Source organism: Dendropsophus ebraccatus, chromosome 1, assembly GCF_027789765.1.
Source record: "Dendropsophus ebraccatus isolate aDenEbr1 chromosome 1, aDenEbr1.pat, whole genome shotgun sequence".
NCBI classification, from domain to species: Eukaryota; Metazoa; Chordata; class Amphibia; order Anura; family Hylidae; genus Dendropsophus; species Dendropsophus ebraccatus.
In genome coordinates, this window is record NC_091454.1 from 212190098 (window position 1) to 212213788 (window position 23691).

Consider the following 23691-nt stretch of genomic DNA (forward strand, 5'->3'; position numbering starts at 1 on the left):
CCACCATACTGTAACTGGATAACAGCGATATACAGGTGCCATATTGGGGTACATGGGGTAAATTACTGGTTGGTTTTTATTCAGTGTTTTATACAATCAGGCAAGGTAATATGGGGAAATTCATTTTGTTATATTTTAGTCCTACAGAAGCTGCAGTGTCACAGGGTAACTGTACACAGTGTGGGACTACAATTCCCAGTGTGGTCTGTCTATGCCTTTGTCCCCATTAACGTTGAATCTTGGAAGGGGGGCACAACCAGCAGCCAGACCATGCTGGGAGTTGTAGTCCTACAGTGTCACAGTTCCTGTAGAACTAAAACACCCTGCTGCTGTCAGTAGTTGTGTGTAAGCAGCCACCAGTGTCCCCCACCCCCGACTGTATCAGTCATAGTGTGCTGTATGCTGCATATACTTACATAAGTGCAGTCACAGAGGTCCTGGCCGGAGAGGGGGGTTAGAGGTCATCCATCAGCCAGATAACGGAGCGCCCTCTCCTCACAGTGATGGGAGAGAGGGAGGGGGGCTTTCATACCTTACTTTATTATAGATTTCTTGGTGCTTAGTCCAGTGAAAAATGCTTTTTATTGTTGGTAGTTTGTGCCACCTGGGCGGGCTTCATGTCCGCAGCACCACCCACATCGGTACGCAGGTTCCACGCCCATGAAATCATTGGCGTCTAGGCCCCGCCCCCTTGGCAACCATTGGAAAGGGCTTGTGTAGAGTGCTAGGCCTTACCCCCTCTAGGTCAGCCCATTCCAATGGCGGCCGAGGGGGCGAGGCCTAGACGCAGATGATGTCATGTTGCAACTTCAAACAGATAACCTATTGTATTCAGAGACTGTCATATCTTGTACTATTCTTCAAGCGATTCAGTAAAATATTTTGTGATTAAGTTTATCTGTGACTTTGCCATCTGTCCCACACCACACCTGCAGCCACTTTAACTGCTAGTAAGTGCGCGGTGCTGCTGACAAAGGGTAGGCCAGGGTAATCGATGGCCTAGGGTGCCATCTAGTGGTGAGTTACAGGGGGCGCAATTTCAAAAGAAAAAAAAAAAATTACTACAGGCTCCTGTACTCCTGATGGCCTTGGAGTGCTGCCCCTCCCTGCTCACATACCACCAGCACCCTCATGTCCTCCCACTCTCTCCCCCTCCCTGCTCACATACCACCAGCACCCTCATGTCCTCCCACTCTCTCCCCCTCCCGGGCAGAAATCCCCTCACCCACAGCAGGATCATGGTAGAAACTAAAATGGAGGGTCCGGTGGGAGGTGTAAAGGACCTTTGATGATGTCATGGCCATGTGACCAGTGTGGGAGGAGCTATCTTCCTCTGCTAGGCTTTCTATGAGGCAGCTGGTTCAGCAGGAGGTAAGCCACACTGAGGGCTCTGTTCTGCAGGTCAGGGGTGTTTGGGTGTGATGTTCTGCAGGTCAGGGGTGTTTGGGTGTGATGTTCTGCAGGTCAGGGGTGTGTGGGTGTGATGTTCTGCAGGTCAGGGGTGTGTGGGTGTAATGTTCTGCAGGTCAGGGGTGTGTGGGTGTGATGTTCTGCAGGTCAGAGGTGTGTGGGTGTGATGTTCTGCAGGGTCAGGGGTGTGTGGGTGCACTGTTATGCAATGTTCTGCAGGGTCAGGGGTGTGTGGGTGCACTGTTATGCAATGTTCTGCAGGGTCAGGGGTGTGTGAGTGCACTGTTATGCGATGTTCTGCAGGGTCAGGGGTGTGTGAGTGCACTGTTATGCGATGTTCTGCAGGGTCAGGGGTGTGTGAGTGCACTGTTATGCGATGTTCTGCAGGGTCAGGGGTGTGTGAGTGCACTGTTATGAGATGTTCTGCAGGCTCAGGGGTGTGTGAGTGCACTGTTATGCGATGTTCTGCAGGGTCAGGGGTGTGTGGGTGCACTGTTATGCGATGTTCTGCAGGGTCAGGGGTGTGTGAGTGCACTGTTATGCGATGTTCTGCAGGGTCAGAGGTGTGTGAGTGCACTGTTATGCGATGTTCTGCAGGGTCAGGGGTGTGTGAGTGCACTGTTATGCGATGTTCTGCAGGGTCAGGGGTGTATGAGTGCACTGTTATGCGATGTTCTGCAGGGTCAGGAGTGCACTGTTATGTGATGGGGAGAGCGGCTTCTTGTGACCGCAGGCAAAATGCTGCCACAAGAGTTCAGTGAAGAGACTGGATATACCTGCGCTCTGTTATAGGGTCTGTAGTGATAGCGGTCATGGGGTGGCGGTATTATGTAATGGCATCATTGGTGATATCTTCCTGTTTTGTTCAGAGCAGTATTTATGTAATATGTAATCACTGTATGGTGGTAGGAGGGTTATAAGAGAACTACCGTATGTATTGGGGATCTTAATACAGTGTGGGGGTACATTCAGTACATTATACTGTGTGGGGAGCTCCAATTTTGATGGGGGGGGCACCATTTGCCTTCTCTGCCTAGGGCACCTAGGCCAGTGTCTCCAAGGGTGGCCAGCTGGTCCCACTCCTGGCTCATATATTAAGCTTTCTTTTTTAGAATGAAGATGTTGGAAGCTGTGCAATTCTTCTAAACTGTCCTGTGTACTGACTTTTTAGAATGCTTACATGTTCCAGGCTTTTCATTTTATAATGTTCAGCAGTGGGAAAAGCTGTTCTAGGGCTCCCTCTAGTGGTAACATACTATATTCAGACAAGGAAATGCTGGCGATATGAGTCTAGATTTTGGGTATATGATGAAAGTTCATGCTGCAGATTTTCTGTAACCTAGAGCGTTTTTCCTTGTCACTGGACTGCAGACTGGGATCCATGCTTCATTTCAGAGTGTCCCTCAGCCATGATGCAGCACACACAGGATGAATCTATATTACCCTGAGGAGGAATGGCTCTATGGTGTGAGAACTGTAGCTCCCAATTCGCACACACTGGCGATCCCTTGTGACTCTATGACTGACTGAATCTCTGAAGTAGCTTAGTCTGTAGATACGACTACAGTATGTTTGGAAGTCTATGAGGAAGATTTATTAAACATGGTGTAAAGTAAAACTGGCTCAGTTGCCGCTAGCAACCAATCAGATTCCTCCTTTCATTCCTCACAGACTCTTTGGAAAATGAAAGGTGGAATCTGATTGGTTGCTAGGGGCAACTGAGCCAGTTTCACTTTACACCATGTTTGATAAATCTCCCTCATATCCTTCACTATTCTAACCCAATAACATGGCTGTAAGTGTGGGGTTTATGAGTCACCATATCTCTATTGACTTACCCCAAATAACATATTGTCAGATAGCAGGCCCGGATTGGTAATCTGGCCTAACGGGCAAATGCCCGCTGGGCCGTTCAGATTACCAATCAGTGGGCCGCCTGTCCCCCCGCAGATCTGCACCGGCCCTCTGCAGAGGCCAAGTGAACAGAGTGGCCAGCCGCCGCATTATTCACTCAGCCTCTGCCAGGGTCGTTCTGGTCCGGTCCCCGCCTCTCAATCCTCCTCAACAGCCCCCCCAAGCACACCTAAGGGCCACTGCTGCTTTATGGCCGCTCCGCCCCTTTAAAACCCTTTGTACAGCAGACGTGCCACGCGCAGGCACGTCTGCTGAACCCTACCCGACGGCTGACGTCATCTTCCGGCCGCGCCGCAGAGGAGCCTGGAGATCAAAGGAGGGGGTGCCGACAGCTCCAGCAGGGAATAGCTGCTGTGCACTGGAGCAGAGAGGGTAAGTACCGGAGATGGTGTGGGGCATACAGGGCGTAGTGAGGGGGGGGTGGGGGGTGCCAGGCTAGTGGGGGGTGCCAGCCTCCCTGCAAACACCTGTCCTCTCTGCTGTGCTTTTCCTTCATGAGTCAGGGCTGGTGTTACAGGTGGCAAGGAAGGAGCAGGGCCAGGCACCTTGGGGGGGGATGTTGATGTGGAGTTATGGTCCCTGACCCTGGTACACATGACAGGCAGACAGGAGACTGTACTGTGGAGAGAAGCAGCGCCCCTCCCCCACCCCTGAGCGTCCTCACACACAGCCCCCTGCACTCTATGCTTCTTCCCTGTGTCGGGACACAGGAGGAGGAGGAGAGACTGTCAGCAGATGTCAGCAGGGACTGGAACTGAAGGGGTTTCATTATGTGGGCCCTCCCTGCAGAAAGGGTAAGTCTATATGTGTGTACAAAAGTATGTATGTATATATGTACTGTCCATGTGTGTACTGTATATATATATGTACTGTCCATGTGTGTACTGTATATATATATGTACTGTCCATGTGTGTACTGTATATATATATGTACTGTCCATGTGTGTACTGTATATATGTACTGTCCATGTGTGTACTGTATATATATATGTACTGTCCATGTGTGTACTGTATATATATATATACTGTCCATGTGTGTACTGTATATATGTACTGTCCATGTGTGTACTGTATGTATACATACCTCCCAACCGTCCCGGATTTCGCGGGACAGTCCCGTTTTCGCGGTTCTGTCCCGCGGTCCCGGAACGGCCCCCCGTGTCCCGCATTATATGTGGCCCCACCGAAAAAAACAATAAATCAGTAACTCACCTGTCCGCCGGTCCCAGCAGCTCCACTCCCGGCAGAGCGTGCACTCCCGTCATCCTCCGGGGCGGGCAGCGGGGTACAGAGACACTGACTGTACCGGAAGTGACCTGCCGCCTCCATCATGAATCACTTCCGGTACAGTCAGTGTCTCTGTACCACGCTGCCCGCCCCGGAGGATGACGGGAGTGCACGCTCTGCCGGGAGAGGAGCTGCTGGGACCGGCGGACAGGTGAGTTACTGGTTTATTGTTTTTTCCGCTGGGGCCACACTAATGGGGGGAATTGGCTACTCTGTGGGGCGCTATATGGGGGATTGGCTACTATATGGGGGATTGGCTACTATATGTGGGGCACTATATGGGGGCATTGGCTACTATGTGGGGCATATTTGGGGGCATTGGCTACTATGTGGGGCATATATGGGGGATTGGCTACTATGTGGGGCACTATATGGGGGCATTGGCTACTATGTGGGGCATATTTGGGGGCATTGGCTACTATGTGGGCACTATATGGGGGATTGACTACTATGTGGGGCATATATGGGGGCATTGGCTACTATGTGGGGCTCTATATGGGGGATTGGCTACTATGTGGGGCACTATATGGGGGATTGGCTACTATGTGGGGCATATATGGGGGCATTGGCTACTATGTGGGGCTCTATATGGGGGATTGGCTACTATGTGGGGCACTATATGGGGGATTGGCTACTATGTGGGGCATATATGGGGGCATTGGCTACTATGTGGGGCATATATGGGGGATTGGCTACTATGTGGGGCACTATATGGGGGCGTTGGCTACTATGTGGGGCACTATACGGGGGGATTGGCTACTATGTGGGGCACTATATGGAAGATTGGCTACTATGTGGGGCATATATGGGGGATTGGCTACTATGTGGGGCATATATGGGGGCATTGGCTACTATGTGGGCACTCGGGGTTTGGCTACTATGTGGGCACTCTATGGGGATTGGCTACTATGTGGGCACTATATGGGGGCATTGGCTACTATGTGGGGCACTATATGGAGGGATTGGCTACTATGTGGGGCAGTATATGGAGGGATTGGCTACTATGTGGGGCACTATATGGAGGGATTGGCTACTATGTGGGGCACTATATGGGGATTGGCTACTATGTGGGGCACTATATGGGGATTGGCTACTATGTGGGGCACTATATGGGGATTAGCTACTATGTGGGGCACTATATGGAGGGATTGGCTACTATGTGGGGCACTATATGGGGATTGGCTACTATGTGGGGCACTATATGGGGATTGGCTACTATGTGGGGCACCATATGGGGCATTGGATACTATGTGGGGCACTATATGGGGATTAGCTACTATGTGGGGCACTATATGGAGGGATTGGCTACTATGTGGGGCACTATATGGGGATTGGCTACTATGTGGGGCACTATATGGGGATTGGCTACTATGTGGGGCACTATAATGGGGGATTGGATACTATGTGGGGCACTATATGGGGGATTGGATACTATGTGGGGCACTATATGGGGGATTGGCTACTATGTGGGGCACTATATAGGGATTGGCTACTATGTGGGGCACCATATGGGGCATTGGATACTATGTGGGGCACTATATGGGGATTAGCTACTATGTGGGGCACTATATGGAGGGATTGGCTACTATGTGGGGCACTATATGGGGATTGGCTACTATGTGGGGCACTATATGGGGATTGGCTACTATGTGGGGCACTATAATGGGGGATTGGATACTATGTGGGGCACTATATGGGGGATTGGATACTATGTGGGGCACTATATGGGGGATTGGCTACTATGTGGGGCACTATATAGGGATTGGCTACTATGTGGGCACTATATGGGGGCATTGGCTACTAGGTGGGGCACTATATGGGGGCATAGGCTACTATGTGGGGCTCTATATGGGGGCATTGGATACTATGTGGGGCACTATGTGGGGGATTGGATTCTATGTGGGGCACTATGTAGGGAATTGGACACTATGTGGGGCACTATGTGGGTGATTGAATTCTATGTGGGGCACTATGTGGGGGATTGGGCACTATGTGGGGGATTGGATACTATGTTGGTCACTATATGGGGGCATTGGATACTATGTGGGGCACTATAATGGGGGATTGGATACTATATAGGGCATTTTTGGTGGGATTGGATACTGTATAGGGCACTATTCAGTCAGCAGCATGTGGTGACTGTAGGGGCGTGGCTATGGAGGGTTGTTATGGGGGCGTGGCTATGGAGGGTTGCTATGGGGGCGTGGCTATGGAGGGTCGCTATGGGGGCGTGGCTATGGGGACTGCGGCGCACATGTCCCTCTTTGCTCTTTGCAAAAGTTGGGAGGTATGTGTATATATGTATGGTCCATATGTGTACTGTATGTATATATGTATGGTCCATATGTGTACTGTATGTATATATCTATGGTCCATATGTGTACTGTATGTATATATGTATGGTCCATATGTGTACTGTATGCATATATGTATGGTCCATATGTATACTGTATGTATATATCTATGGTCCATATGTATACTGTATGTATATATCTATGGTCCATATGTGTACTGTATGTATATATGTATGGTCCATATGTGTACTGTATGTATATATCTATGGTCCATATGTGTACTGTATGTATATATCTATGGTCCATGTGTGTACTGTATGTATATATGTATGGTCCATATGTGTGGGTACTATGTACTGTGTGCATATGTGCTCTGTGTATTGTCCATTTGTGTGCACTGTATGGGTATAAACCCACACACCGTATATGCAGCGTATTTACTGCTGCGATACACAGCAAACTCGCAGCAAACTCGCAGCAGATTAGATCTAAATAACTAAACACACCATCAAATCTGTATTTGTTGCATATCTGCTGTGTATACGGTGTGTGGGTTTATACCCTATGTGTGTGTGTGTGTGTGTGTGCGCGCGTTTATATCTTTGTATATCAATGTATTGTGCATATTTGTGTAATATACAGGTACACATCCCATGTGCACTCATTTGCAGTGTGTGTGTGTCTGCATATTTATATCATGTGCATTTCTCTGTGTGTGAATATACAAGTGTATATTAAAGGAGACTGTATTGTACTATGTATTATGCTGCTTTGGGCCAGTTCCACGTTTGGGGATGTGACATCACAGGCCTGTCTGTGGATTTGCAGACCTTTAACGTCCAGAAAAATAGGGTCAGCAACGTTTTTTTGTCCGTTTTGGTCCGTCAAAAAAAAACGGATCCGTTTTTTTTTTTATAATGGAAGTCAATGGAAAAACGGATGCACACAAATGAATCCGTTTTTTGCAATCCGTTTTTCATGCGTTTCTTTGCAAAAAACGGATGCGTTAAACGGATGCTGAAAACGCAGTGTGAACCTAGCCTAACTACGGACAAAAAAAATGCATCTCCCTATATAGCATCCAGTTTGCTGACTTGCATAGAGGCAATTGGGGAGATTTATCAAACATGGAGTAAAGTGAAACTGGCTCAGTCGCCCCTAGCAACCAATCAGATTCCACCTCACAGACTCTTTGAAAGAGGAAAGGTGGAATCTGATTGGTTGCCGGGGGCGACTGAGCATGAGATAGATAGATAGATAGATAGATAGATAGATAGGAGATAGATAGATAGAGATAGGAGATAGATAGGAGATAGATAGATAGATAGATAGATAGATAGATAGATAGATAGATAGATAGATAGATAGATGATAGACCAGCTCATATGATATCAACCAGCTCATAATGTATCTTGGATTGCACATACATGTAAGATCCTAACGACACAATCAGGTGTCACCTTTAACCCCTTAAGGACAGAGCCTGAAATGGCCTTAATGACAGAGACAAATTTTATGAATATGACCAGTGTCACTTTATTCATTAATAACTTCGGGATGCTTTTACCTATCCGGCTGATTCTGAGATTGTTTTCTCGTGACATATTGTACTTTACATTTCTGGTAAATTGGAGTCGATACTCATAACAAATCTTTATGAAAAAAACCCAAATAATGTGAAAAAATGTGAAAAAATGCATTTTTCCAACTTTGAAACTTTTTTGCGTATACAGAAAGTGGTTATACCACATAAATTATATATTAAATAGCATTAGCAACATGTCTACTTTATGTTGGCAGCATTTATTAAACGATCTTTAATTTTTTTTAGACAATAGGAAGCTTAAAACATTAGCAGCAAATTTCCAAATTTTCAGTAAAATTTCAAAATCAGATATTTTTAGGGACCTGTTCAGGTTTAAAGTGTATTTGAGGGGCCTGTATGTTAGAAAGCCCCACAAAGCACCCCATTTCAGAAACTGCACCCCCCAAACTCTGCAAAAGCACATCCAGAAAGTGTTTTAACCCTTTAGGGGAGTCACAGAAATAAAAGCTAAGTGTGTAAGGAATTTGAAAATTTTAATTTTCTGTGCAGAGATTTTATTGTAATCCAATATTTTTCATAATTATAAACCTATTACCAGAGAAATGCACCCCAATAATTATTGCCCCGTTTCTGCAGTTTATAGAAATACCCCATATGTGGCCCTATTGCGCTATTTGACGCAACCACAAGCCTCAGATATAAGGGAGCGCCTAGTGAATTTCAACGCCTCCGTTATATTTGGTCATTTTTGACTGTACCACTTCAGGTTGGCAGAGGCTCTGGGGTGCCAAAACCTAAAACACACCCCTAAAGGGACACCATTTAGAAAACTACACCCCTCAAGGAATGTAACAAGGGGTGCGGTGAGCATCTGGACCCCACAGGTGCTTCACAGATTTTCCGAACAATATGGCGTGAAAAAAGAAAAATTTATTTTTTTACACTAAAACGTTGTTCTAGCCTTCAATTTTTCATTTTCTTAAAGGGATAAGAGGCAAAAAAAGACACAAAATGTGTAGCGCAGTTTCTCCCGAGTACGGAAATACCCCACATGTGACGATAAAGTGCCAAGGGGGCGCAGGACGAGCCTCCAAAGGGAAGGAGCGCCAATTGGCTTTTGGAAGCTGAATTTCACTGAAAAGGATTTCAAGCTCCATGTCGCATTTACAGAGCCCTCGTGCTGCCAATACACTGGAAACCCCCCACAAGTGACCCCATTCTGGAAACTACACCCCTCAAGGAATCTAACAAGGGGGGCAGTGAGCATATGGACCCCACTGGTGACGGGCACAAATGTGGAACAATGTGACGTAAAAGTAAAAAATTTCATTTTTTCACTTTCATGGCACAAATGTGCCCGTCATCAAGGGGTCCATATCCTCACTGCACCCCTTGTTAGATTCCCTGAGGGCTGCAGTTTCCAGAATGGGGTCACTTGTGGGGGGTTTCCAGTGTATTGGCAGCACGAGGGCTCTGTAAATGCGACATGGCGTTCATCATCCATTCTAGCCAAATCCAACCTCCAAAATCCAAATGGCGCTCCTTCCCTTCGGAGGCTTGCCCTGCGCCCACATGGCTCTTTATGTCCACATGTGGGGTATTTACGGACTCAGGGGAAATTGCTCTACACATTTTGTTTTTTTTCCCTCTTTTAACCCCTTGTGAAAATGATAAATTCAAGGCTAAACCAACATTATAGTGTAAAAAATGTAATATTTCATTTTCACGCCACATTGTTCCACATTTGTGCCCGTCACCAGTGGGGTCCATATGCTCACTACACCCCTTGTTACATTCCCTGAGGGGTGCAGTTTCCATAATGGGGTCACTTGTGGGGGGTTTCAACTGTCTTGGCAACACAGGGGCCTTTTGAATGCAACATGGCCCCTCGAAATCCATTCCATCCAAATCCAGCCTTCAAAAACCAAATGGCGCTCCTTCCCTTTGGAGGCTTACCCTGCACCCGAATGGCGCTTTATGTACACATGTGGGGTATTTCCGTACTCAGGGGAAATTGCGCTACACATTAAAAAAATTTTTTATCTTTTAACCCCTTGTGAAAATGAAAAAATCATGACAAGATTAATGATTTAGAGTAAAAATTTTACAAAAATTACACTAAATGTTGGTCTAGCCTTGATTTTTTTCAAAAACACAACAACGTGTAGGGTAGTTTCCCCTGAGTACGAAAATACCCCACATGTGGGCATAATGTGCCATATGGGCACAGGGCAAGTCACCAAAGGGACAGAGCGCCATTTAGAGGCTGGAATGGAGGATAGAGGCCATGTCGCAATTACAAAGCTCCTGTGCTGCCAGGACAGTAGAAACCCCCGACAAGTGACTCCATTCTGGGAACTACACCCCATAAGGAATCTAACAAGGGGTGCAGTGAGGATATGGACCACACTGGTGATGGGCACTTACGTAGAACATGTGCCGAGAAAATAAAAAATAAAATTTTTTTCATTTTCACGTCCAAAAATGTGGCCGTCACCAGGGGGCCATATCCCCGCTGCCCCCCTTGTTAGATTCCTTATGGGGTGTAGTTTCCAGAATGGGGTCACTTGTGGGGGGTTTCTACTGTCCTGGCCGCACAGAGGCTTTGTAATTGCATCATGGCATCCTCTAATGGGAATGGCGGCCATACCTACTTAGCTGGGGAAAAGGGACAATTCTAATTTATTTGGGGGTATTAGGCCAATTATTAGTTTATAAGGTTGAAAATGACAGGTGTCCATCAAACTCAATCTGTGTTGATCCAGAGGAAGGCAAAAACCCCTCGTGAGGCAGACGACAGTAGCCTCATCACTGGGGAAAAATTCCTTCCTGACTCCATAATGGCGATCAGAATAATCCCTGGATCAACGTGACCCCTGAAATAGGAATAAGGGACAGAATTTAGATAATGTAGAACCCCAGTGACGTGTGGTGCGCCTTGGAGCGATCCAGTATGCAGAGGCCGGGGGGATCAGGACAGGTGTCACACTGGTAAATGGTGTCCTTCCTGATCCCCCTGTTACCCCACACTCTACACTTCTTCTGGGGTCTCCCGTTCTCCAGTGTGGGGGACGTCACCTGGAAAATGTTGCCCTGGTGCGATACGGGGTCCTTCATATCCAGAAGTGCTGGGTCCGCTCCATGGCTGCTAAATATTAGGGCTCTATTACGGCTTCTGATATGTTCGGATCGTGCCGCAAGCTACAGGGCAGCGAGGGACTGGAAGAGGGGGGTGCTGGTATAAAAGTTATCCCCGTACAGGTGGTAACCTTTATCCAGCAGTGGGAAGATCAGTTCCCGGACGATCTTCCCACTTGTTCCGAGGATGGTGGGGGGGGGGCATTTGGGGGCAGGATTCAGGTGTCCCTTCCTACATACACTCTGAGGGTACGTGCACACTGCGGAATCGCGACAGATAACCCTTCGTGCATTCCGCAGTTGGCACCCACCGGCGGACTGATGCAGGCGCACGTCTCCGTCCGTGTCATAGACTCCATTCTATGCACGGGCGGATTCCGCTCTCCGTCCAACGTGTTCATTCTTTGGACGGACGATGGAATCCGCCCATGCATAACATGGAGTCTATGACACGGGTGGAGACATGCGCCCGCATCAGTCCGCCGGCGGGTGCCAGCTGCGGAATGCACAAAGGGTTATCCTTTGCCATTCCGCAGTGTGCACGTACCCTAAATCTGTAAGTGTACCTTGAGGTACGCTCACACAGTTTGTAGAATTTCACGCCATACCGTGATCTCTTATTGGGACGGTACTGGCGGAAAAGACGTGTCTGGGGGGCAGCGTACGCTACGCTACCCCCAGACATGTCACTGGATGATGAGGATGATGAGGATGAATGGAGGAAAGAAGGATCCCCCCCCCATTCATCCTTACTGGCTGTTTCGGTGTCGGAGGCAATAACGTATGCGTCCGACACCGAAAACACCCTGGGGGCCATCTTTATATGGGGACTAGTATTTGGGGTATGTAGTGGTGTAGTGTCAAACTTTATTCAATGTAGTGTGGTGTAATGTAGTGTTTTTTACGTGTTTTTTTACAGTAAGTATAAAAAAAAAAAACCTACGCCAACAAAGGAGTTGCTGATAAATGCCGCACTTATGTGCGGCACTTATAAGCTGACCGTGGCAGTAGAATATAGAAAAAAAACACCCTACGCCAAAAAGGAGGAGTTGCTGATTAGCAGCGCACTTTCGTGCGATGCTGATCAACACTCAGCGGCGATAGGGTGCGGAAAATAGAAAAAAAAAAAAAAGACCTTTTTCTACATTCTGAACATCCCTGTAGCTGCTGATAAGTGTATTACACATATCAGCCGCTAGAGGGCAGCAGAGCGCAAAATACGGAAAAAGCCGACGCTGGAGCCGAAAATAGCCGAGAGAAGCCGAACGTGACGTCACGGAGGAAGCCGAAGACCCGAACGAACACGAGGACGCCGCGAACCCGGAAGACGCCGATCAGGAGCCCGGGACAGGTGAGTAATGTACAAATACCTGCTCTGGACCCCTCAGCTACCTAGCTGAGGGTTTCATGGCAGGTATTTACTATTTTGTGGGACTCTGATCGCCGTGCCACCGGCCCGATCGCCGTGAACGGCCGGCCGTTCACGGCGATCGGGCCGGTGGCACGGTGACCACCATTACTTTTTACAGTAATGGCGGTCGGTGCCGTCCTCGGACAGCACCGACCGCCATTTTTTTCCGGGTCATCGGGTCACCCATGACCCGGAAAGGTTCCGATCGCCGCTATTGGCTGATCTGAATTGATCAGCCTATAGCGGCGATCGTAAGCACGGGGGGTGTTAACCACCCCCCGTGCCGTGAAGCTAAGATGGCCTGCTATGATTTATAGCAGGCCATCTTCCCCGACCGCTGTGTGTGAACACACAGCGATCGGGGAAACATCGGGCGTACCTATACGCCTGTTTGCGTTAAAGCCCACCCTGCGGGGGCGTATAGGTACGCCCGATGTCGTTAAGGGGTTAATGATTAAAAGCTTATTATCTATACTGCCATTATATGTAGGCAGAGATAAAATAAAGAGGATTAAAAAATATATTGTTACTTTCTTCCAAAAATAGCTCCATACCTGCCCTATATGAGGCTATTTTTGGCTGTGTGTGGTATTACTACTGGGCTCTATTTAATTCAACGGAAATGAGCTGCAATACAGCACACAAACTGAAGAGGATAGTGGCACTATTTCTGGCAGAAAGTGGCTATATATTTCCCCTTTAAAGGGAATCTGTGAGGTACATACCAGTTACACCACTATAGATCCCAGCATACAGGTGTGGAGGAGATATAAAAGACAGGACCTTTAGTCTAGTGTAAATTTTTATAATAATCCTTTTTATCAGCAGCTAAAGTGTCACAGTGACAGCTACAGCGCCGTCCTGTATGTCAGTCAGTCACAGCAGAAAGGGGCATGGGGGGGGGGGGGGCAAATGGTGCTGCTGTGGTTTGGCTCCGCCTCCCTGACACTTCAGCTAGTAAGGAAAAGGATGAATACAAGAGTTTAAACTAGATAAAAGGCCCTATCTCTTATATCTCCCCCACACCTGTATGCCGGGATATACAGCTGTGTACCTGGTATTGACCTCACTGATTCACTAAGGGCATGTTCATACCTAATGCATTGCGGATTTGATGCTGCTGATTTTAATCGGTACATAACATTAAATCCACAGCAGGTTTTGTTATATCTTACTCCCACATATTTAAGGGAGTAGTGAAGCAGAATTCACTGCAGCATGGCAATGCTGTCCGTAATATATCGGGGAAAATATAGTATGTGGGCTGCTGGGGTTTAAAGGGGTAGTGCACCAAAATTTTTTTTCTTTCAAATCAACTGCTGCCATGAAGTGCCAGAGATTTGTAATTTACTTCTATTAAAAAATCTCAAGCCTTCCAGTACTTATCAGCTGCTGTATGCCCAGCAGGAAGTGGTATTATTTCCAGTCTGGAGAGCAGGAGAGGTTTTCTATGGGGATTTGCTCCTTCTCTGGACAGTTCCTGACATGGACAGAGGAAGCAACAGAGAGCACTGTGTCAGACAGGAAAGAAAACACCACTTCCTGCTGGACACACAGCAGCTGATAAGTACTGGAAGGCTTGAGATTTTTTAATAGAAGTAAATTACAAATCTCTGGCACTTCATGGCAGCAGTTGATTTAAAAGAATTTTTTTTTTGGTGCACTACCCCTTTAAGTGCCAGGGCTGATTTTAAGTCCCAGTCCGGCCCTGTCAGATAGTGTCGCCTCCACGGCAGAGGCATCGTATTAGGAGTCCAGGTTTATTCCATGCAGAAATATTTTTAAAAAATCTTGTTACAATGGTGTGAAGATAACATATACAGTAATGGCCGGGGTTACCAGCAGGATACAGAAAGCATATAGAGGAATAGAGAAGAAAATGGCTGCTGACATGAGGGAGTGGGAGGAGCTATACCATCACAGCTAGAGTACAGGAAGACAGGAGGGTCAAGCCAAACAACAGGCAAATGCATAATACCATAGATATGTATCAGTGAATGAAACCAAGTCCTGGGGCATGGCAGCCACCACCTGCATGATAATGTATATATTTATTTTATAATTAACATGGTATTTCTGTTCATACCTAATAGAGCCTTAAAGGAGGTATAGGAAGAAGAAGAAAACGGTAAAACTTTTATATGTTGCTGGTGGCGGGCTAAAAAAAATTCTCCCTAGCATTGTCCCCTATGGCTCCTGATGTACTTCCAAGATGAGCTCTTTGCCTGTCTGCCCCTCTGCCTGTGGCATCATTCATCACAAGGCAGCATGCCTGTAAACTCATCTTAATCTTCCCTAAATGTCCCAATAAAAAAGGTATATATAATATATATATAATCAGGGAGATGGTGATGTGGACTGTAGGCTGGTCAGCAGTGGTGACATTCAGGGAGAGGGGCTCAGAGGCAGGATCTAGCCAAGCCTCCTGTTAAATCAGAGGATGGTGTGTTGTCTCCAGAGAAAGAGAGACAAAGGAGTCGGGAAGCTGTAGACAATACAACTCTGGAAATGAAAGAACTACACAGCTTTCTGTCAGGGGTTATATGTCAAAAGTTTCGATCAGTCTGGATCTGAATGTTCAGACCCGTACCAATCAGGAGAACGAGCGGGCAGTGGACCACGCTTCAGCACGTCCACTCTCCGCTCGAGTTAGAAGAAAGAGAGTCAGACTTATACTGTTTCTTCTAACTCAAAGCCGGGAGCGGACGCGCTGCAGCACGCACACAGTCCTCTACCTACGTTCTCCTGATTGATAGAAGTCTGAACACTTATGCTGCATTTACACGTAACGATTATCGTTCGAATTCGAACGATAATCGTACGTGTAAACGCAGCGAACGATCAAACGATGAACGAGAAATGGTTCATTTTGATTTTACAACATGTTCCCAAATCGTCATTCGTCGTTCACAAAAAAGATTGCAGATCATTCCGTGTAAACAGTCGTTCGCCGATTTAACCAATGTGTGAGATAGGCTTAAGCGATCGCAAAACAATCGCAAAACGAGTTTTCCGTACGTTATATCGTACCGTTCGTTATGGAAAAAAATTGTTACTCCGACATCGTTAATCGTACGATCGGGCCAATTATCGTTTCGTGTAAACGCAGCATCAGAGCCAGATCATTTAAAACATTACATGTCTCTATAACATGTAAAAAAAAATGTAACGACAGGTGCACTTTAAAACTTTTAACCAGATTACCTGTCAAGACAATTAAGATAATTCATAATAATCCTCACAATTAGATTTTGATGGTCAAGTAGACCGAGAAGGTTCACCACAGAATCACAGAGTGCTCTCCTTTGAGGGGCTGAGCTGTCATATCGACATTGTGACTGCTGTACTTGGCATTTCACTATCGCCTGGGAATTGTCACCAAAGACCCTGCAGCTTTGTAGATCTGCTACTGTAAATATCATTGATAATATTTGTATATGTGGAAGAAAGTCCAATTAGCTCCTTTAAACACCAGGGCCCAGATACAACTGCTGCCTTAGCGTCCCCTTGTCCCATGACTAACACACGTGTCATCGCTTTCATGAAACCCAAACCACAACTCATCGGGGTGAGGGACTAGTAATGTTCTAGCAGACAAGTGGTTAATTAGGTGGCAACTTATTGTCTTGCATATTGTCCAACTTATTGAACACCTGTGTAAATTAGAGTCCTGCCAGGAAATTGTCAGGAGCGACTGGGATTTTAGCTAATAGCTACCCACAGGTCATTGGATTGTATCTGGAGAAACAATTAGGATAATTAATTTTACTCAATATAACAGCTGCTCTACTGCTTTGGATAGTACAATGAACAGCTGAACTTGCAGTCAGATTTTTGGGTGACTTTATTATGGTCCCAGATCATTAAAGGGAAGCAATCACTTCAAAATTGCCCCCCACAGCTATAAATACGTGATTATATGGTCCGAGCACTGTTCCCAGCCATATAAGTAATCAATATAGCTGAAAACGTACTAGTCACAGCTGGTGGGAAAATTGTTTTTTAATCATGTCTCCACAGACGCATCAGCGCTTAAAGATGGCCCCTCTGTGAGGCTACTGGCTTGTATACACTGAATCTCCAAGGGAGGCATGATTAATGAAGAGCCCTTTAGGATAAAGAGACCTCTTTCAGAATCGTCCTTACCTCACAAGGTAAGATCTTGCATGAAGCCCCAGACCCAGGAGGATTGACAGTCACCTTGTGTTTCTTCCATTTTCTAATAATTTCACCAACAGTTGTTGCCTTTTTGACAAGCTGCTTGCCTATTGTCCTTTAGCCCATCCAAGCCTTGTGCAGGTCTACAATTTTGTCCCTCTTATTCCTAGACAGCTTTTTGGTCTTGGCAATAGTAAAGTGGTTGGAGTGTGATTGAGTGTGTGGACAGGTGCTATTTTATACAGGTGACAAGTTTAAACAGGTGCAGGTAATCCAGGTAGGAGGAGCTTCTTATAGATAACAGGTCTGTAAGAGGCAAAATTCTCACTGGTTGGTCAATGATCAAATATTTATTTCATGTAATAAAATGCAGATTAATGACTTAAAAATAATACAATGTGATTTTTTGGGAATATTTTATAGATTCTGTCTCTCACAGGTGATGTGTACCTACGATAAAAAAATTGGATGTTAATCAAGTAAAGTATTCTATTTTTACCAAAACGCACGGGACTCTGGTCTACTCTTTCGGCACCTGCACCTACACACCTCTGTATACTTGGGCTTTTATTTTCTTCCTGTGTGTGATGGTGCCAACCGTCTGGGCTGGGTCTAATACCACTTCAGACTACTGTGACAAGTGCCCAAGTGACCCTACCCCCCCCCCCCCCCAAGACATATACCGTCTAGAGGAAAGAAGGTTTCACCATCTGTACAGATGGGGATTCTTTACTGTAAGAGCAGTGGGACTATGGAACTCCCTGCCACATGATGCCGTCATGGCTGATTCATTAAATAAGTTCAAGGGAGGTCTAAATGCTTTTCTCGATAGATATAATATTACAAGTATTACTAGATTTCATGTGATGGGACGTTGATCCAGGGAGTTATTGATTTATTGATTGCCTAATTGGAGTCAGGAAGAAATTTTTCTCCCTGTCATGCGGCAATTGGCTCCTACCTCATGAGGGTTTTTGCCTTTCTCTGGATCAACACAGTATAATTATAGGTTGAACTTGGTGGACTCATCATTTTTCAACCTTATTAACTATGTAACTATTATTTTGAACTTATTGAAGTCAGTGGTTGGAGAATTGTATGAAATATTCCCTCCAGAAGGGTCCGAACCAGGTGAACTTCTTAATCAGCTGATCACACATAGTATTAGGGAATGGGAAAAAAGGTAAGCAAAGAAAACACATTTTGCGCAAAGGTCCATATAAATTCCCTGTAAAAAGTCTCTTCATCATGGAGAATTCAGGATCATTTTACATCCAAATTTCACTCTAAAAACTTTTTTAACATTTCCGAGATCTATTAGCCCAAAAGTCTTCCCATACAGTCCGTAGCTCTTTTCCACCATAATGGTGCACCATGACAACATTCTTAAATATGCAAAGGTCGTAATTTACCCTGAATGGTAAAAAATTTTTGGGAGGTGGTTCAGTAGGTGGAATATGGAGCTCATACAAGCAAATTCCCATGAAGGCATCTTCCATTGGGATGACCCTTATTTCTTGCGATATATCATAGATCTTTTTTGCCATATCAACTGAAAATAGATATCCTGGACCTGAGCAGTAGGGTGGGTAAGTGTCATTTGGATATACTTCCTTAGGTACATACCATTTATAAACCCTTCGCCTCATTGGTTTAGTGTTGGAGACTATGTATCCTGTAAAGTAATTCTGAAGAACGGGTAAGTCTGGATATAGAACCTTATGGACCAAGTAGTCTACATTAAGAAATATGTCATTGTCTGTCTTCATGACATAACTGGCAGAAGGACAGAATTTGGTCACCCATTCCATACCCATTAAGGTTTTCAGGGTCAAATTGTAATAGGTGTCCATGAAGTCTTGTTGGATGATATCCTCAAAGGCCTCACTTTCTTCCTTCAACAACGACTGAGTCTGGTCAGAAAAACGTACAGGTAGACCCACCAGAAAAATCCTGACCACATCAACAACATAAAGACTTTCATTGCCCCATGTGTCCCGGATTGTGTTTCTAGACTCTACGTCATGACATTTACCCAAAATTAGTATAACTAGGAAAGGATTCCGGTTCTTGCACTTGTCCGGTTGGTTAATAAGGAACTTGTATGGGTAGGGGTATGGAGGAGCAAGAGGGTGCTGGAAGGCTGGGTAGGTTAGGATGTTCACTGGTCTTTTTATCTCATTTAATGTTATAGAACTCTGAATCCACTTGTTAATAATTTCCATCTTATTTTCGGACTGGATTAAATAAAATAAAATTAAAAATTTGAAGATCATCATAATAAATAAGACAGAGACTTTCACTGAGCAGATTCGGACATTCATCTTGTCACATGAAGATCAGAACCCGGCCGAGATTTCTATAAAGATCATGAGAGATAAATTTAGAAAGCAAAAATCAATGAAAAAATAGTAATTTGGTAAGTAAATTTTAAGAAAAAACTTTATATAGCAAAGTAAGTCATAACATGTACATCATAATGAGCAGTAACTCAGGCCAGAGTGCATCTGCTACCAATGCACCCCCCACCCCACCCCATAGCTATGACTTTAGCAGAGGAATATCATGAATCTTCTAGGACTGTAATAGTGTCCCCACATATGACTTGCCATTTATAATACTGACCACCTCTTATAGGGCAAAGAGGCCTTTGAGGCCCCTCAAGATCAAGGGCCCTGGTGCTATTGCTCCCTTTGCATCCCTCTAAATGTATACCAGATTGTTTATTGGTCATGCAGTTCCCACAAAATCACCATAATAATTCTGAGCAGATACTCGAAGCATTACTGCCCAAGACATGGGTCTTCGAAAGGCTTATGTCTCTTTAAAGGGGCTATCCAGCATTGGAAATCACCATCAAAGAGAGAAGGATTGGGTAATTTAGAAGAAACGTTAAAAGCTTATAGCTCTCTTCCTGAAATTTGTGGGTGATGGATGATTTAGGTGTTAATTTAACCTTTTAAGGTCTGAGCCAATTTTCAGTTTTTAGCTTTCGTTTTTTCCTCCTTGTGTTTAAAAGGCCATAGCGCTTGTATTTTTTCACCTAGAAACCCACATGGGTGCTTATTTTTGTCTCACTAATTATACCGAATTTTGGCATAAAATATGCAGTGAAACCAGAATAAATAACAATGTGTGGTGCAATTGAAAATAAAATGCATTTTTTTTAATTGGGGGGGGGGGGGGTTGTATCTACGCGTTCACCCTATGGTAAAACTGACATGTTATATATGTTCCTCAAGTCGATACGATTACAATGATATGCAACTTGCAAAAGCTTTTAGAAAATTAAAATCTTTTAGAAAAAGTAAATGTTCCTTAAAATTGCTTTATTCCAATCCTTATAATGCTTTTATCCTTTGGTCTATGGGGCTGTGTGAGGTGTATTTTTTTTGCGCCATCATGTGTTCTTTCTATCGGTACCTTACTTACATATATGCAACTTTTTGATCGCATTTTATTACAATTTTTCTGGATTTGATGCAACCAAAAATGCGCAATTTTACACTTTGAATTTTTGTCACTTATGCCGTTTACAGTGCGAGATCATGAAAATAATAATTTAATAGTTTGGGCGATTACGCACCCGGCTTTACTAGCATGGTGCTCATCGATACGGGATAGATTTTTTTGCAAGTCATGTCAGAATTGTAGCCAGATAATACACCACTAAAGGTATAAGTCTGCTTGGGTGGCCATGGGCCCCGGGCTACCGACCAAAACGGACATATAATAATCCGTCACTGGAGAGGATACCAAAGAGAGAAGAGAGAGGATACTGAGGAGAGGGAAGAGATTATACCGAGGAGACAGGAGGATAGATACCAAGGACTAGGGATAGAGGATACCTAGAAGAGGGGAGAGATGTTACTGAGGAGAGGGGAGAGATAATACTGAGGAGAGAGGAAACTGAGGATACGGGAGAGAGGTTACTAAGGAGAGGGAAGAGATGATACCGAGGAATGAGGAGAGAGGATACCAAGGAGAGGGGAAAGATGATATAGAGGGGAGAGGAGAGAGGATACCTAGGAAAGGGGAGAGGAGAGAGGACACCTAGGAGAGAGGACTGATGATACCAAGGAGAGGGGAGAGATGCTATAGAGGGGAGGGGAGAAAGGATACCAAGGAATGCTTTTTTTTTTTTACTGCAATATTGCACAAATCAGTGCAAAACTTCAGCCAGGAGACAATTCAGTAACAATAAAGAACATACTGAAGGACCTTATTATGTGACAATGATGTCACCACAGGTCCTGAACAGTCTACACTATGGAGGAGCAGAGAAAGGAGATGATACAGAGGAGAGGGAAGAAATTATACCAAGGACTGGGGAGAGAAGATACTGAGGAGAGGGGAGAGAGGATACTAAACAGAGGGCAGAGATGATACCGAGGAATGGGGAGAGGGGATACCGAGAAGTGGGGCAAGATGATACCGAGGAGAAGTGAGAGATGGTACTGAGGAGTGGGGAGAGATTATACAAAGGAGAGGAGAAAGAGAGAATACCAAGGAGAGGGCAGAGATGATACCAAGGAGGAGGTAAGAAACGAGAAAAATGAGGAGAATGGGGGGGGGGGGAGCAGGTGATACTTTGGTGGATTACACTTGATAGAAGGAGAAGGACATGACACTTGAGACACTGGAGCAGAACTGAGGGGTGTAGAGTCAGCGGGCACACAGACAATGGGGTTTAATGTTATGTCTTGTCAAGATGGAAGATGATGGTTTGTTACCATGTAGGCATAAAGATCTGTATAGTTGCTGCAAGTAGAAGAAAGAATGATAAGAATTATAGAAAATAGACTTTTTGAAAAGTTCCATCATTAGGAGACAAATTATTGTTGTGTCCTTCTGTAATTGTGCAGGGGAGAGTGTCCTGGAGGGGTAGAGAGTAGAGACAATGAGGAAGAAAGAGATGATGAGAGGACTATGTAGTAGAAGACAACAGGGCTGTATAGTTCCTATAATGAACGGTGAGTCATTATACCTGTATCAGCAGCAGCCACAGCAGGGTGTATCCTGTCTCCTATCTCTGACTGAGAGAGCAGTCACTAGTAATGAGGTACAGCAGAGCTGGGAGTGTTGTAAAGGGGCAGACACAGGGGCATGTCTATCCTGAAGATACTCACCATGTGAGGCTGGCGAAACCTATGTAAGAGACCTCCTCCTTGTCTGCCTCTGTAGTTTATCAACCTCATTGCCCACTAACTAGAGTCAAAACCAGTATATACTGGGTAACATCCTCGTTCCATAGAAAACTTTCCTAGAACTGTTGTGGTTTAGTTTTTATGCCTTCCTTAAGCAGTGGGGTCCTCCTCTGCCTTCATTCATAGAGCCCTTATTTGTTCAGCATGTAACATATAGTGGAGACCATTAGGCCTTATTCACACATTCAGTAATATTTTCTAGTCCTGAAACAACCCGCTAAAAATTACGGATTGGACATCCGTAGTACATCCGTATTGCACCCGTATTTCCGTAAATCCATTTATACTACTGACTGCTTTATACAAGTTAATAAAGTTGAGTAGGTTAAAAAAAAAATAGCACCAGTTTGCCCAACCCCTAAAATAAGTCACATGATCGCTTGTTAGCCTGTGGTTGCTTAGAAACAGAACCTTGTGACTTATGAGTCATCCATATTTTTTTACGGAAATACTGACGCCAAACATGTTGCAATCCGTAAGCAAATGATTTCAATGAGAGGATCCGTAAAAAAATCTGGGTCTGCACTAGGACATGTCCTTTTTTTTCGGCATTGATTTTCATCCGTTTCATCTACTGATGAAAAGCCCAATAGACATCAATGTGCACTAACTCAGAAATACGGATCCGTAAATTACCGGACGTGTGAATAAGGCCTTACTACTGATGTCTATAGCTTGGCCGAAGTTATATGGATGTTGTACGCCAGTGTATCACAACCTTTTCAAGCCAAGTGCCCCATGAGATGAGATGTTCCAGCTGAGTACCACCCAAGGATGAAATTGGTTATAAATGTTGACTTAATAAGGCCAAGACCACACTACCCCCATTAAGGCTATGTTCACACTATGTAAAATAACGACTGTCGTTCCCTATAATGACTGCAATGCAATGTAACTACGGCCGTTGAATTCACACTACGTTTCAGATAACGGCCGTTGTTTATACGGCCCAGTGAAAAATGAACATGCCAATTATGTACGGCCGGTAATACTGCAACAACAGCGGTGGATTTCAATGCGGCCGCGAACGTAAAACTTATATCTGCCGAATTAAACTTGATTTTGATGTATAAAATTTTCTGAGTGGTTTCTCGGGCTGGGCGCAATATTTAAAGTAAATGACCTGTTTCATCCCGTTTATAAACATCCTAGCCCGTACAATCGTAATTCACGACTATCCCGTACGATCGTAATTCTACGGCCGTAGTTTTGGTCGCAAAAGTGCAACCGGTGAAAACAACGGCCGTTATTTTACGTAGTGTGAACATAGCCTAACTCTGTATAAAGTCTCTGTTAGCGGTTGATTCTATGATCAGTTCCTCCATA

General features: G+C 45.1%; 1 protein-coding gene and 1 long non-coding RNA gene across 2 annotated transcripts in view; one reads left to right on the forward strand and one right to left on the reverse strand.

The window, feature by feature from the left end:
* The first annotated feature begins 3136 nt into the window (after positions 1-3136).
* The window catches only part of LOC138795732 (uncharacterized), a 32249-nt gene continuing 11694 nt past the window's right edge, over positions 3137-23691 (forward strand). Inside the window, exons 1-2 of the long non-coding RNA XR_011363668.1 lie at positions 3137-3205; positions 17021-17154. This is a non-coding gene — a long non-coding RNA (uncharacterized lncRNA). The remainder of the gene's footprint in view (positions 3206-17020; positions 17155-23691) is intronic.
* LOC138771140 (beta-1,3-galactosyltransferase 2-like) lies at positions 18457-19383 on the reverse strand. The gene has a single exon (XM_069950637.1). The coding sequence runs from the start codon at positions 19381-19383 to the stop codon at positions 18457-18459; it is 927 nt and encodes a 308-aa protein (XP_069806738.1).